Source organism: Lissotriton vulgaris, chromosome 9, assembly GCF_964263255.1.
Source record: "Lissotriton vulgaris chromosome 9, aLisVul1.2, whole genome shotgun sequence".
Classification (NCBI taxonomy): Eukaryota; Metazoa; Chordata; class Amphibia; order Caudata; family Salamandridae; genus Lissotriton; species Lissotriton vulgaris.
In genome coordinates, this window is record NC_141697.1 from 721,256,968 (window position 1) to 721,274,080 (window position 17,113).

Here is a 17,113-nt window from a genome sequence, read left to right on the forward strand (position 1 = left end):
TTTCTTGGACTGGGGCCGGGGCAGGTTGGTCATGGTTTGACCGTTCAGTTTGGAAAAGGGGTATCTGCAGGAGTGCAGGGTCAGGCAGGGTCGATGATTACGGAGGACATGACAAATGTTAATTCAGTTGTGGTTTGATGAATAAAGTTTTATTGGTGACGTATGCTTTATATATATGACGTAATGTTGATTGATGATGTAATGTTTTATTATGACGTAATGTATAATGATGTTATAATGTGTATTGATGTATTGTGGGGAGGGCCCAAATATGTTAGGGGTGGGGGTTGGGGGCCCGTTTGGTTAGTTATTTATTTATTTAGCGAGGTTTAGTTTTGTAAGGCGTTTGCCAAGGTTTGTATTTGTAATGTGCACCTGTTTCCTAATAAAGCGGCCTTTTACACACACACAAACAATTTTTGGTCTACTTTTCTCTCACCCCTCGCCCTCCCTCCCAAAGGCCTCATAGAGCCAAACTTGCTTATTGCTGCTGCCTTGTCTTACCTAACAGCCCGGGCTTCCGTTCTGCTGTGTAGCCGCAGGTCGCGTTATCCTCACCCGTTGTTAGGCCGGAGTCCAATTCTTCTGCGCTGTCTGCGCACCGGGCGAGTCACCGGGATGTCCTCTGCCCACAAGGGCGTCCAGCCGCCCCACCGCCTTCACCTGTACGCCGCAGGCTGCGAGCTCTCCAGCCTCGCGCAGCGGGGTTGACCTCCTGTGTCTGTGTGCACCTCGTCTCGGCTCGTCAGTGCGTGAGCCCGCTGCTTCAGGGCTCATTCTCGTACCACAGACCGCGCCCCGGCAGCACGGTCTCTCTTGATTTTTGGATGCTTCAGGGCCGTTCCAGAAGAGGTTTCACTGAAAGCCCTCAGACTCATTTATTTCAGGAGTTTAGCTCATTTGCAGGCTCATAGGTGCAGGATACATGCAGGATAGTGCAGCAACCGAAGGAGCTCGCTAACTAAGCCAGTCAAGTCAAGTCAAGTCAAAAGATTTGTATAGCGCGCTACATACCCAGAGGGTCTCAAGGCGCTTGAAGAGGGGTGGGGAGTTACTTGTCGAATATCCACGTTTTGAGTTGCTTTCTGAATGCTAGGTGGTTCTGAGTAAGACGGAGGTGAGTGGGAAGTGAGTTCCAAGTTTTGGCTGCTAGGTAGGAGAAGGATCTACCTCCCATGGTGGTTTTGTTGATGCGAGGTACAGTGGCAAGGGCTTGGTTGGAGGATCGTAGCTGGCGGGAGGGGGTGTAGAAGGATAGTCGTGTGTTGAGGCATTCGGGTCCGATTTCGTAGAGTGCTTTGTGTGCGTGGGTTAGGAGCCGGAAAGTGATTCTCTTATTGACGGGGAGCCAGTGGAGGTTTTTCAGGTGATCAGAGATGTGTTCTTTACGTGGGATGTCTAGTATGAGTCTGGCTGAGGCGTTCTGGATGCGTTGTAGTTTTTTCTGGAGTTTTGCGGTGGTGCCGGCGTAGAGGGTGTTTCCGTAGTCCAGTCGGCTTGTGACCAGAGCGTGGGTGACTGTTTTTCTAGTTTCGGTAGGGATCCAGCGAAATGTTTTTTTGAGCATGCGAAGAATGTTGAAGCAAGATGAAGAAACGGCGTTGACTTGTCTGTTCATCGAGAGTGAGGAATCCAGGATGACGCCCAGGTTCCGTGCGTGGTTGTTGGACAGGCCACATGAAGGGCCCGCTCCCCTTCTGCACGACCGGGCCCGAGCCCGGCTCCCCAAGTGTTACACGCCACCACTCCACGTTTTCCGTCCCCTCCGGGACCCCTGCCTCGGAACATCTCGACCTCTTGGGCCCGATCCCCTACCGGCCCTCGCGTCCGACCTGGGCGCCATCTTGGACACTGCACCACGAGGCCGCGTGGCCTCCGATCGACCCTAACCCTGGGCCTGGCCAGGCCTCCGACATCCCGGCACCACCATCCACCCAGGAGGTGAGCGGACTACTTGGCAGGTCAATGGGAGGAAGAGGTGTCGATGGCTCTCCCCCGCCAGGTGCCGATCGCCCCCAGCCTCCCCGGGCGCTGGCTCCACCCCCCTGCTGGGTGTCTGGACTCCCTCATCCCGGACCTCCCGACCTCCAAGTGCGAGGGTCCGGACATCAAAGGGCACCAGCCCTATAACTGGGGCAGCTCCAGAGCAGGAAGGCAGTTGTATCCTGGAGTCGAGAGACGCAGAGAAGAACTCATCCTTGACGGACTACTGGCGCTGCCGTAGCCCTGCCTTGCGAACTATCGTCCTGCCTGCTGGCGCTGCCGCAACCTTCGTAAACCTTCATCGTCGTCGGGACCTGCTGGCGTGGCCGCGGACCGTTTGTACCACCATCTTCATCGGGACCTGCTGGCTCCGCCGCGGACCGTCGCTACCTTCAATCATCTCGGGACCTGCTGGCTCCGCCGCGGCCCGATCATCTAGAACGCCGAGCTCGAGGATTGAGAGCTATTCATCCACCCATTTGGTAACAAGACTGTCCCGCTACCCCTTTCCCAAACCAGAGACTAGAACCGAGGGGACCCCTGAGTCCAGACCTCCTTGTATCATTTGACCGTACTTGAAGAATTGCTGATAAAGTATCGTTTAACCTTATCCTTGTGTGGTGTCCGTCTGTGGGGGGGAAGTTACTTGTCTGTACGATCGCTGGAGACAGCTCTCCCTGGAGACCTCTCCCCTTATCCTCGGCCGACCCTCCCGGTCCGTCTAACAGTGGTCCGTCGGGATGGGTGCTTTTCCAAGGGCCTCTGGCCACCAAGAATCGTCCCAGGCGGAGGGGGAGGTGCCTAGGATGAGGACTTCTGTTTTGTCTGAGTTCAGTTTCAGACGGCTGTTCTTCATCCATTCGACCACTTCTTTCATTCCTTCGTGTAGGTTGGTTTTGGCCGTGTTAGGGTCTCTGGTGAGTGATAGGATCAGTTGAGTGTCGTCTGCGTAGGAGATGATGTTGAGGTTATGTTGGCGTGCGATGGCCGCGAGGGGGCTCATGTAAACGTTGAAGAGGGTGGGACTGAGTGAGGACCCTTGAGGTACGCCGCAGATGACTTCAGTAGCCTCTGATTTGAATGGTGGAAGGCGGACTCTCTGGGTTCTTCCGGAGAGGAACGAGGTGATCCATTCCAGTGCTTTTCCTTGGATTCCGATGTTTTTGAGGCGCTGTAGGAGGGTGCTATGACAGATGAGAGGTCGAGGAGGATGAGGGCGACTGTGTCTCCATTGTCCAGTAGAGTTCGAATGTCGTCTGTTGCTGCGATGAGGGTGGTTTCGGTGCTGTGCTTGGCTCGGAATCCAGATTGTGAGGAGTCGAGGGATTTGTTGATTTCGAGGAATGCGGCGAGTTGGTTGTTGACAGCTTTCTTGATGACTTTGCCGGGAATGGAAGGAGTGAGATAGGGCGATAGTTTTTGAGTTCGGTGGGGTCAGCTGTGGGTTTCTTCAGGAGGGCGCTGAGTTCGGCGTGTTTCCAACTTTCCGGGAAGGTTGCGGAGTTGAGGGAGCAGTTGATGACGTCTCGGAGGTGTGGTGCAATAATGGAGTCAGCTTTGTTAAAGATGTAGTGTGGGCAAGGGTCTGTGGGGGATCCTGAGTGGATGGAGTTCATCAGACGGATGGTGTCCTCAGTGGAGATTGGCTTCAAGTCATTGAGGATGTTCAGAGGGGGTGGGGATCCTGCAGGGGATTGGGTGGGTTGGTCTCCGGGTTGGTTGTCGAAGCTGTTGTGGATGTCTGCAATCTTGTTGTAGAAGAATGAGGCTAGGGAGTAGCAGAGGGCTTGAGAGGGGGTGATGTTGTTAGAGTTGGCTGAGGGGTTGGTAAATTCCTTGACGATGTTGAATAATTCCTTGCTGTTGTGGGCGTTGCTATCTAGCCGGTCCTTGAAGGCTGCTTTCTTGGCATTTCGGATTAGTTGGTGGTGTATGCGGGTGGCGTTTTTGAAGGCATCTTTGGTGCTGGTGGTTGGGTCTTTTTTCCAGGCCTTCTGGAGGGAGCGACAGAGTTTCTTGGATTTCTTAAGGTCATCGTTGAACCAGGAGGCCTTCTTGCTGCCTAGTTTGATTTGCCGTTTTTTCAGTGATGCTAGGATGTCGGCGCTGTTGGATAGCCATTGGGTGAGGTTGGTGGCTGCTTGGTCTGGGTTTGAGGAGTGGGCGGGGGGCTTTAGGCATGGCTACCGCCGCCCCTGACTTCTACCGAATTTTACTATTAACATTCTATTGGAAAACTCCTGAACTACCCCACATACTGGGAGCCTTATTTACACATATCGGGCTTTTACTATTTTGACTACCAATATTAGTCGTCAAAGCAGCACAGCAAAAATATTTTTTGGGTGGCACACTGACGTTCTAGTATGGCTGGACTTACCTTTTGATCCTGTTTTACTATATACAGCCCTGATGAAGTTGCTAAACTGACGAAACACATGTTGGCTACATGATCACTGTAAATGGTCTGAAAATAAAAGATCTCTGGAGTCCAAGACTTGGATGACTATATATTTTTCATGTGGAAATTGGATTTTTCTTAAACATTTAAGTTTGATGACTACTGAACTGGGAACAACTATAAATATAATTTGTGTGTAGTGCGTGCCTAAGGTTTGCTTGACATCATATTGTTTTAAACTTAAGAAATGGTATTAACAGCCTACGCACTTTTCAGCTCTTTTAATGGAAAAGAAACGGAAAAGAAAAAAGAGCAAATATATTATTTATTATATTAGAAATATGAGATTAATTCTAGATCGTTTACTAAATTATTAAGCTAGAACAAACCAAACGTGCTGTAGCACTGTCTCACATTTACACTGATTCACTTTTATATTTCCCAACAGAGAAGAGAATGGGAAGGGAGAACTGGAGAGGGAAGGAAAGGAAAGAAAAATTGGATTGAGCATGACTATAGTTCAGATCCAGATGCAAGATGATTTGAGCATCAACAGCATAGGTCATTACAGACAGCCCATAAGGGTTGAGCCTGTCCACTGCTGCAACACACACATTATAAAGTGAAGGGCTTAAAATGGACCTTTAATGTACACCACAAATATCTTGATCAAGGTTGGACTGATAAGGTTGAAGGTGGAGGACAAGGAAGGCTTCCTTCCACTCATGAAGGTGTAGTGCCTTGAATGCCACAGTCCACAATACAAGTAATATGCAGTATTTCACAGAGTAAAATGCTGCTGACAGCTCAAGGAGCAGAAACCAAAGTACTGCTGTGGTCCACCATTATCCTAGGTTCTTCATCAAAGGTCAATAATGCAGACTCTGTATTATGATGACTCCTAAAACTGGACTGAATAGGTTCAAGTTAAGAACTTGTCTCAAGGAAGGAAGGCAGCTACAGGTTCAATATGTTTCCAAGAATTGGAAGAGATAATAAATAGGATAACAATTTGTCAAAATGGTTAAATCAGCCAAAGGCTTTGTTCAATGAAAAAACTACCAAACTTTCCATCCAAGATGTAGGCACTGTAACAGAAGATAATGAAAGACTGCAGAGGTCTATAAGTACTGGCCCAATTTCAGTGGTTGCATCATGCAGAATGTTTAGAAAGCAATGTTCCAGAGGAGAGGAAAATTAAAGACAGTTAACCATCTTAACTAGTGTCGAGAGGAAGAGGAGAAATTTCAGAAACAGGATTTTTGTATGAATATCCTGAGTGAGAAACTAGAAAAAAATGATTACAATTTGAGGGGGAGACATGCTACTGAAGAAAAAAGTAAATGTATATTTTTGTGTGGTTCAAGAAAAATCTCCACTTGGTGTTCCATTATGAGGGTTTCTTTTTTTTTTCTTTTCTTTTCTAAATGTATAAAATAAAATGTCTTGCTTGGAACGTCGCAGGGCTTAACAGTAAAAACAAAAGACGTCTTGTGTCGGAAGAGTTGAGACTGTATGATCTTCATCTTATACTTTTATCTGAAACACATGTAGCCGGCAAGGATAAAAAATTATTTTGTCAACTAGGTTATGATATTTTTTGCTGCTCCACTTTTGGAGCTTCAATTAGAGGGGTGGCAATTCTTAAACATAAACGATTCAAAGTAGAAAACCTTACGAACCGCTCATGATGAAGTCGGTAGATGGGTTATCACCCAACTGAACATTGAAAATCATAAGTATATAATCTGCGTGGTGTATGGTTCAAATCAAGATGAACCCAGGGTTTTTGATGATTTAAACATAAAACTTTTAGATTGGGATGGGGAGCTCATTATAATGGGGGACTTTAACTGCATCATGGATTACCAACTAGATACTACCAGGCCTAGGAGCTTCCAGTGGATGCGCAAAACTAGAGCCTCAATTCTAGACCTATGCTATACACATAACATTAAAGATGCTTGGCGATACCTATATCCACACACCCCTGGTCACACATATTATTCCGCACCTCATAAACTTTGCTCTCGACTAGACATGGCTCTAGCTAATGTTAAATTATTGAACATTAGCGCAATGGAGGTATGTCCTCGAATTTCCTCAGATCACAACCCTATAATGCTGACTTTTGATACTCCACATACTCGTACATGTCATAGACCATTCTCTTTTCCCAGATACTTAATATCAGACTCTGTTTACATTTCACAATTAAAAAATCATCTTATTGAATTTATAGAAATGAATTGGAACTCTGCCTCATGTAATACGGTTTGGGACACCTGTAAGGCAAGCATTTGAGGATTCACGCAGGGATACGTGCTCAAACAAAATTTTGAGCGTCGTAAACTTAGGGAATCCTTGATTTCCAGCATTTCTGCTCAAGAAGCATAACTAGCTACAGCACTTCGGTCAAACTCACCTACAGTAATAGAGATAGGCCTAAAATTAAGTCAATTAAAATCTGAAACTAAAACAAAGTTTATTCAAAAAAATATCGCCAACATACACAAATTTAAGATCACGCAATACGAGGGTGGGGACAAAATTGGCAAACTCCTGGCATACAAAGTGGCTGAAGATAGAGCTAGTACCATAATTACAAACATCCGAGGCTCTGATAATAAGATATACGACCAACCACATGATATACTGGAACAATTTGTGGATTTTTATAGGACTTTATACACCCCCGAATCTATTCCAAACGAAACTATCATACAGAATTACTTAGATGAGACTTTAACAACCTTACTTAACTCTTCGGAAATAGATTCGCTGTCTGAAAATATTACAGGGCAAGATATACGCCTAGCTATTGCCACTTTACCGATAGGAAAAGCCGCAGGGGAAGATACTATCCCTCTGGAAATATACAAAATCTGTCTAGAGGAACTTTTACCCTTATTACTGCAGGTCATACAATCTATTGGGGTGACTGGGAAGGCCCCCAAGCCATGGAACAGAGCTAAAATAATCTTTTTTCTTAAAAAGGGCAAACCAAAGGAAGAGAGGGGGTCATACAGACCCATCTCTTTGATTAACACTGACGCAAAAATATTTGCAAACATTTTAGCTACTAGGCTAGCTCCTCACATGCCCAAAATAGTTAATCCGCAGCAACACGGATTTGTCACCGGGAGAGATACTACCACCCATGTTAACGTGGCTGAGACTGACTGATCCCCACTCGGCATGATTCTGCTGGATGCCGAAAAGGCCTTTGACCGAGTGGGTTGGGATTATCTCTGGCACGTTATGACTAAAATGGGGTTCAGTGGACACTTTTTAAAGTGGACAAAAGCATAATACGATAATCCCTCAGCCCATGTTAGCTACGGGGGACAGACCTCCACAGACTTCAAGATTTCTCGAGGTACTCGCCAAGGTTGCCCCTTATCACCCTTATTATTTGCCCTTTCACTCGAACCATTTTTATACTCCCTTCAAGCACAACATAGAATTGCCCCCTTCAAATCTAACGAACAAACACTGAAAATCACCGCATATGCCGACGATATCGCCATCTATTCCTCTGATATTATTAAGGCACTACAAGGGATTAACATTGAGGCTTGTAAATTCGGCAAAGTATCCGGCTATAAGTTAAGCACAAACAAAACGCAAATCATAGCCAATCACACACCAGCGGTAAAAATTCCCGAGATTTGTAAAACTGCCACTTACCTAGGAGTCAGAATTACATCTAATATACGAGAAATAAACAATCTTAACTATAACGAACTAATCAAATCCACTACCATATTGCTAAAAAAAATGGCATAGATTGCCTTTGAACCTAATTGGCAGAATTAACCTTATCAAAATAAAGGTACTACCCAAATTTTTATACCTCTTCCGCTCTATTCCATTAGCATTAAACAACTCTTTTTTTAAGCAACTAGACAGAATATTTTGCAGCTTCATTTGGGGATACAAAAAAGCCAGAAGATCATTGAAACTATTAAAAAACAGTATAGACAAGGGAGGCCTAAACTTCCCCAATGTTAAACTGTACTTTTGGTCTTCATTTTTTAGGCGTCTCCGGTCTCTACTACACACTGAGGACACTTTCTTTTTCCATTCTTTTATGTTAATATCAAACTCAAAAATGTTTTTACTCCGAGCAAACAACCCTAACTACTACAAGAGGGTGAAATTCAAGACCGCCAAAGATATTTTTAGAATATGGGTTAATATTCTATCCTACTGCAATACATCTTTTTACCATCCGAAACTACAGTTATGGGGCAATCCGGGTCTTCCGGGGATTTTTAACGATGGCATGGCCCTTAGATGTCTGCTCATGGAATTAAGGTTTTGGGAGATTTGTACGGCGCGCAAGGGTTTCTAGACTATAATACACTTCAAACTTTGTATAATCTGACGGAAGCAATGAGATTTAAATATTTACAAATACATGACTTTTTAATAAGGAAGAACCAAATCCACAACATCTTAGATTGCGATATCTGGAACTGTTTATATTCTACCAAAAACAAATCTTTGATAAGTGAGGCCTACAAACATCTTTGTGCCATTAAAACCGACGATTGTCAAAAATTAGCAGAAAAATGGAGTAGTAAAATCGGTTTGAACATAACTCCCAAACAAATATCATGCTCCTTATCTAATATTAATAACTCTGTATGATCGTCCAGTTTAAGGTTACAGCAGTTTCGAACAACATGTATGCTATACTATACACCGGAAAAGATCTCTAAGTGGTCCCTTAATAACATTCAAGGCGATCGTACCAAATGTCCTAAATGCTCCGCTTATGCAGCAGACTTAGGACACATGCTGTTCTCCTGTCCAACTTTTAAAGATTTTTTGGGGGAAATACTCAAAGTTTTGGAAGTCAAGAAAATCTTCTTACCTTCTTTTACAATACCAATAATCCTACTCGACATCCATCCTGTTTCCCTTCCTCAATCTGCCCTGATAACTATCCTTATCTCCTGCGCCAAACTCACATTGGCTAGAGCCTGGATATGTCCTAAACCCCCTAGTATATGGGAATGGTGGTCACTAGTCAACGAAATCCACTCTATGGAGTTAGGGCTCGCAAAACTCAGAGGAGTTCGCTCATTAAAAAAATTCGAGAAAATCTGGGATAATTTTCTTTTTGAAGACTCTTAGGGTACTTAATCTTATCTTTTTGCTGGATATCTATTTTGTTGCTGTAGATAACTATGTTTTTACTTGTTTTTTCTCTCAATATAAATAATTTTGTTTTCAATATAAATAATCGAATCACTTTGTGAATAGGGTCCAAGTGGAAAATGAAACATCTTTGTTAGGGAACAAACTATATTTATTTTGTAAATAACTGTCTTGTTTTATTATATGTACACAGTCATGTCTTCTTAATTTACTAGTCAATAAAAAAAATTATATAAAAAAAAAAAGGAAAACGTCACTGTGGTATTGCTGCAATTGGACGAAAACAGCCTTTTACCTATCTTAAAGACTTGTCTGATGAATGGCTTTTGTTATAATCCTTGATAGCAGCAATATATGTTGTCTTAATGTCTTAATAGTCATTTAATTGAAGGTATAAAGATCTTGCATTGTAATTTAATTGTTTTATGTTCTGCATCCCGCTGCCCCTGTGGCTACGGTCATGCTCTAAAAACACTCTATGGAGTGCAAATAACATTGGCAGTCATCAAACAACAAGTAAAGGAAAATGCCAGTCACAATGGTGCAAAGCCAAAATTGCCCTAAGATGGCAGCTGACTAGTTAGTGGAGAGTCAGAAGCACAACTATTCTGCCACACAATTCTAACAAGCACAATCAAGCCTAGCGTGAGGGCAGATCCCCATATCATACTTCAATTTTAAAGCAAATAAATGAGAATAGAAGATTAAAGGATTTTTAGAAACAGTCTCATGAGGTCAAAGCATATAATTCAGCATATGCTTCAATATTTACATAAGGTATCAAAAAAAGTGATGGGTGGAATTGTTGAATTACTGTCAGCCAGCTGTAATTACTCCGGGTCAGATTCCAGTCTATCGTTAGTTTTTCCATAATGTCACCCTAGACAGGAACCAGCCATATGCAAATCAGTCTTGATCCTGTTCTGATGGGGACTGTCCAACCTGAACTGCCAGGCCAACCTCCCTCTGAACTGGAGCATAATCAACCCAGTGCATGTTTCGGCTTATTCGGGTCTACTCTCTCATGTGTAGATTGAGACCTAAGATACAGTGCCCCGGCCACAAATAATGTGCATGTCCTAGCCACCTAGGGGTTGGTGAGGGCTGGTGCTAGTAGGAGTTCTGGAGCCTTTTGTTATTGCTACTTCGAGGCAATGCAGTGTTTTGGTATGCACCAAGTCTCTTCTTGGTGAGGTAGTCCTAGACGTCTAAAGGTTGATGCGATTGTCTCCTCTGCAGTAATTACTACTCTTTGGAAGCAGTGCTTTATAGAGCATTGCAATCCTCATCAGGAGTTTAAGAATATACTAGTGCAGCAAATCCAAGTCACACTACCAATATTAGGTAGGATTGTATAAGCAGGACCTTAGTAAATAACGGTATGCTCTAGCAGCCAGGAGCAAGTCATAATCACCTGCCCTTGCCGCATTCTTACCCAGCGAATGTTTGATTGGCCATCTTCACCATCTTCAGCTCCTCCTGTAAGACCTCCCGGGTGTGGATCTCCTCCTCGAGGGCCGACTGCAGGTCCAGAATGGCTGAGATATTGAAGGTCTGACCATCCGGCAGGCTCCAGGCCTAGAACATAAACAGGTGCTAGAAATGTGTGATTGCCACTTACAGACCATACATCAATGAACAAGGAGGGTACAGCGGAAAGGGCTGCCTTGACACAAATTCCCAGTCTCTGGTGAAATTGCCAACAAGGGGACTGAATTAAGGGGGCTAGCTCAATGCAAACTGTCAAATTGTGCCCACGCCCAAAGGAAAGCAATAGATACAGTTGCAGCAAAATGTAACTTCAGTGTCCCAGTTTGAATGGCACTCTCACCTGAGCTTCTCCAAGGCCCTTGTGAGGCTCTGGGGTTGGAGTCCTCCGATCACAGTCCATCTCCAAGTTGATATCTGCTGTCCTATCCTGCCGGCTTTCACTGTGTCTGAGAGAAAAGAACATGTTTCACTACTCCACCTTCTGTCTCATTTTAACCACTCAATCCACAACAAATAAAATAATAGTTGGAATTGCCACCAGCATACTAGATAAGTCTGAGTCAAACAGGTCCTTCCTGGCCACTAGCCAGCATGACATGTTAGTGACCTTTCAGAGAATATAGCGCATGACATACTTAGAGGCCAACCTGCCTTTGCTCACACGTGTACCCACATTGCTTGAGAATCTTCCACACAGAATTTTCCGAGCAAATGTAAGGTTCACTATGTAATTTCTACAGCGCCTTCAGACCTTCACGGGTGAGTAGCGCACTATACAAACCCCTGATTGATTGATTTGTAGTACACACTGCCATCATTTTATGCTAAAGTCATCTCAAATGGCTCAGTACAAGGCCCCTTTTAACTTTGCTGGAGGTAATAATTGAAAGTAATGGCCCCATCAGAATTGTTTCAAGTTTCAAGTTTATTTTATTTGCATAGTTTGTTAAAACCATTGCAACACAGAAGTATTTCATTACAGTCCATTTTATGTATATAAAAGCTCCTTAGTTATAAAGGGATAAAAAGTTTCTGTTAGATAACTGTACAATAAAATTAAAATATTAAAAGTCACTTATTCAGGCACATTATAACCAGGAGTACATGTCCCGTTGTTTCCGCCACAATAATTCATGGGTATAGTACTTTGTCTGTAATTGCACAGATACATTTAAAAGTTAGATTACAGCCAGTGATTTTATTTCCGGTAGTTTCTTTTGGCATGCTGTCAGAAATTTTACCAAAGCACAGTTTAGTTGAGGGTCACTTGGGGCAAGGCAAGCCAGAACTGCCTGCCTCCTAGTCCTAATTCCAGGCTGATTGAATTTTGCTTTCAATATTTGTAGCCGTTCTTGTGACAGTTGTTTGCAGGAGCATAATAGATGCAGCATATCTTCAGATGCTATCCCGCAAAGGCGGCACCTAGGGTCCACCTTCACCTTCAGCCAGGGTGGAGAGTGCTGAGAGCCTGGTAACAAGCCCAATCTGAACCTCATAAAGCTAATTTTTGTGAGCTTGGCATAACCCGTGTTGAAATACTTCTGGGCCGTTTGCTGACAGTATGTATTCAAAGTCATCCAGCCGTGAGACCTTTCGGCGAGTGAAGCTTTGTCCTCCAGCCATGATAGATATTTGACTGATTTCCAAACTAGTTTCTTAACTACGCCGGAGCTAGTGGGAGTTTCCCACAGTTGGTTCAGTCCCAATTCATGTAATCCTTCTTTAAGGTATCTCCCTGCAGGTGATGAAGTATGTCTGCTTATCTCTTTCCATAACTGCGTTAAGCGTCCCTAGAGCAGCTTTACGTATTTTATCCCACGTTATGATGTGAGCCCCATGTCTAGCAAGAGACTGCTTCTGGATGCCAAACTCAAGCCTTATTTGCGAAGGGGAAGTATATTTGGGTAACCCAAATATAATCCTAAAGGTGCTTGTAACTGTGGAGTCCAGTAGTTTGGCATCTCTTCCTCTCTGGGCTTCACTACCATAAGTTATTGTTGGCAGTAACTTTGCACAAATCACCTCGACTATGGGAAGAATCGACGGACCGGTTAATTTGGAATTCAAAGATTTAAGGGAGATTGCCAGAGCGATTCCTTTATGCCTAATGCTGTTTCTTTGTGCAAGGAATTGACCTCTTTTGTCAATTTTTACACCCAGGTATTTATATTCCGCTGTGCTCTCTATTCGGGTGTTGCCCCAAAACCATACTGAGGGTTTTTCCCTTTTTTTGCTCACGGTGATGGTTTTAGTTTTTTCAAGATTTATTGTTATACCGTTTTCTTTTGAGAAGTCTTGTGTGGCATTCAAAAGGTGTTGGAGGCCTACTCTCATTTTACTGATCAAGACTATATCGTCTGCATATAAGAGACATGGCACTAAGATGTCTCCCTATTTTGGAGCATGTGAGTTGCAGGTGTTTAATATTGGTATAAGGTCAGGTACAAACAGGTTGAAAAGTGTGGGAGCCAGTACGCAGCCTTGTTTAAACCCTTTCTCCGTTGGAATGCGTCGCGACAAGTGTGTTCCGTCACCCAGCTTGATCTGTACCCAGGTGTTAGTATGCAGGTTTATCAGGAGGTTTAGGAGGGGTTGGGGGAGTCCCCAGTTCTGTAATTTGGTCCATAGTCTGTTTCGTTTTACATGATCGAAAGCTGCTTTATAATCTATAAAGCACAAATGCAAGGAGCTCCCAGTTGTTTCCACCTTGTCAAAGAGCATTGACATCGTTATTATATTTGTGGTCGTCCCCACGTTCTTTGCAAAGCCAGTCTGGTTCAACGGGATGATAGATTTTGCTTCTGCCCAGGTCTGGAGCTCTTCCAGGAGCATTTCGGCGAAAAATGTTGCCTCATTGTCCAGTAATGCGACTAGCCGATAGTTCTGAGGCTCTGACCTATCCCCTGACTTATGAATTGGCACAATGATGGATCCTCTCCATGATTCCGGCAGAATATTTGTCATCCTGATTTCCCAAAACAGTGGTTCTAGTGCTTCAGCCCAGAATGATGCTTCTTGCTTGTATAGCGCAGGTGGTATGCCATTTGGGCCTGGGGCCCCTTCCCTCCTTCCCTTACCTATTCGCCTTTTTATGATCATGATTCGACTGGTTGGTGAGTCAACAGATAAAGTGTCATTTTCGATTTTGCCTTGTATGGTCTGGTTGGTAAGCATGAGCGGGAAATCCGTTACGCTCGCGGATTTTGGGGATTTTTGGGAAATCCGCAATTCGCGAATTTTGCGGATTTCCCGCAAAATCCGCAAAAAAAATCCGCGAGCGTAACGGGTTCAAAAGTTGAACCCCCACTCATGCAACTATTTTACAATGGCGCCAGCAAGCTGCCAGCGCCGTTGTAAAATAGTTACAAAGTTAGCTTGCACAGGAACCACTAGATAAAACGAAGCAGGTGCTGCTTTATTTTATCTACGTGCTTCCTGTGCAAGCTAACTTTGTAACTATTTTACAACGGCACTGGCAGCTTGCTGGCGCCATTGTAAAATAGTTACAGGCACAGCCTTACACAGGTCACTCAAGGGACCCTTGCGCCCTTCAGGGCGATTGCATAGTAACACACACATGGTCACTCGAACTAGTTGATGCTCAAATTCAGTGACTCATTCATTAGCCCAAAAACAATCATGAGCATCTTCGAGGCTGGACAGGTGGGCCTCTTCCCAAATCTACCGTGGAAAATCAGCTGTGATGCTGGGTAGAGGGCGGCCTTTGCATGGTCGCTCGAACTAGTTGATGCTCAAAATCAGTGACTCATTCATTAGCCCAAAAACAATCATGAGCGTCTTCGAGGCGAGACAGGTGTGCCTCTTCCCAAATCTACTGTGGAAAATCAGCTGTGATGCTGGGTAGAGGCCTTTGGATCCTTGACTTTCATGAGCGCAATCCCCGTGCTGTTCCTGTGACCAGGAGCTTCTTTCTCTTCATATAATTGTGTTCGCACGGGTTGCTGCAAGTTTGCACGTGTTTTGTACAATTTCGCAATTTGCGAAATTGTACAAAACCCTCGCGAACTTGCAGAAACCCGTGCGAACATAAAAAAAAAATCCGCAAATCCGCGAGAATTCGCGGATTTTGCGGATTGCGAGTTCGCAAATCCGCAAAATTCGCGAACGCGAGATTCGCAAAATTCGCCCATACTTACTGGTTGGTCCCTACATATGCGGCACTGATTTTAGAACCTTCCGAAGCGCCAGGGGGGATTTCCCCAATCATTGTGGACTCTATGTCTTCTTGGATATGAGACCCAAGGTATTTTGTCCAGACTGCCTCCGAGATATTGGAGTTAATTCCCTCATTATTAGGATGAACAAATGTATTTATGGTTCTCCAGAAGTTAGCACTGTTGTTTTGCTTAATGTCAGCGTATAATTTGGCCCACAAGGAGTTCTCTTTGTCCCTTTTTGCATCCTTTTTTTGTTTTTTCAACAGAGCCTTTTGCTTTCGCTGTGAATTTAGTAATGCTGTGTCTTGAGAGTTCCACCGTAGCTCTCTCAGAGTGCGATAGATGACTCTCTTGGTGGCCTTGACTTCTTTCAGTGCCGATTGTGATATCGATTCCGCGCCTCTGATTCGTTGTTGGATTTTTGGCTTGATTTTCGATGGGTAGACTGCCATTGTATCAGTGAAACTTTCCCACTTTTTGACCTTGTCTGATCCGGCTCTCAGTTCGAAGTGATCCTTTGCAATTCCCGCCATTATGCAATGTATTGCAAAAAACACAGTTGATGGTCAGAATGTAGAACAATGTCATACATTCACCCCAGTACAAGGATCTGGGCCTAAATCCATCGTTTTTTTGCACTCCAAACCACCCTGGGTTAGACACTGGCTATATGCAAATCAGCTCTGACCCTGTGCCTCATGGGAACAGTCCAGTCCGAAATACCAAGCCATGTCTTTCCCAGACCGGAATCAAGCATCCAAGGACCGGTTTCTGGCTATCAGCCTTCATCAGCCTGGATAGCTTGACTCCAGTGGTGTGGAGAGCCTGGGACTCACGTCTGAGTAAACCCAGCACACTCGGTGTGAAAATTGCAAAAAACACAGTTGATGGACAGAATGTAGAACAATGTCATACATTCACCCCAGTACAAGGATCTGGGCCTAAATCCATCGTTTTTTTGCACTCCACACCACCCTGGGTTAGACACTGGCTATATGCAAATCAGCTCTGACCCTGTTCCTCATTGGAACAGTCCAGTCCGAACTACCAAGCCATGTCTTTCCCAGACCGGAATCAAGCATCCAAGGACCGGTTTCTGGCTATCAGCCTTCATCAGCCTGGATAGCTTGACTCCAGTGGTGTGGAGAGCCTGGGACTCACGTCTGAGTATACCCAGCACACTCGGGGTGAAAATTGCAAAAAACACAGTTGATGGACAGAATGTAGAACAATGTCATACATTCACCCCAGTACAAGGATCTGGGCCTAAATCCATCGATTTTTTGCACTCCACACCACCCTGGGTTAGACACTGGCTATATGCAAATCAGCTCTGACCCTGTGCCTCATGGGAACAGTCCAGTCCGAACTACCAAGCCATGTTTTTCCCACACCGGAATCAAGCATCCAAGGACCGGTTTCTGGCTATCAGCCTTCATCAGCCTGGATAGCTTGACTCCAGTGGTGTGGAGAGCCTGGGACTCACGTCTGAGTATACCCAGCACACTCGGTGTGAAAATTGCAAAAAACACAGTTGATGGTCAGAATGTAGAACAATGTCATACATTCACCCCAGTACAAGGATCTGGGCCTAAATCCATCGTTTTTTTGCACTCCACACCACCCTGGGTTAGACACTGGCTATATGCAAATCAGCTCTGACCCTGTTCCTCATTGGAACAGTCCAGTCCGAACTACCAAGCCATGTCTTTCCCAGACCGGAATCAAGCATCCAAGGACCGGTTTCTGGCTATCAGCCTTCATCAGCCTGGATAGCTTGACTCCAGTGGTGTGGAGAGCCTGGGACTCACGTCTGATAAACCCAGCACACTCGGTGTGAAAATTGCAAAAAACACAGTTGATGGACAGAATGTAGAACAATGTCATACAT

The 17,113-nt window shown here is 44.6% G+C and overlaps 1 protein-coding gene across 3 annotated transcripts in view; it reads right to left on the reverse strand.

Moving 5' to 3' along the window:
• Positions 1-17,113, reverse strand: part of DMPK (DM1 protein kinase) — an 809,400-nt gene that overhangs the window by 165,807 nt on the left and 626,480 nt on the right. For all 3 annotated transcript variants that reach the window (XM_086938460.1, XM_086938459.1, XM_086938458.1), the window contains exons 10-11: positions 11,385-11,490; positions 10,989-11,131 (exon numbers count right to left, since the gene is read on the reverse strand). In XM_086938460.1, the coding sequence (XP_086794586.1) occupies positions 10,989-11,131; positions 11,385-11,490 (249 nt within the window). The remainder of the gene's footprint in view (positions 1-10,988; positions 11,132-11,384; positions 11,491-17,113) is intronic.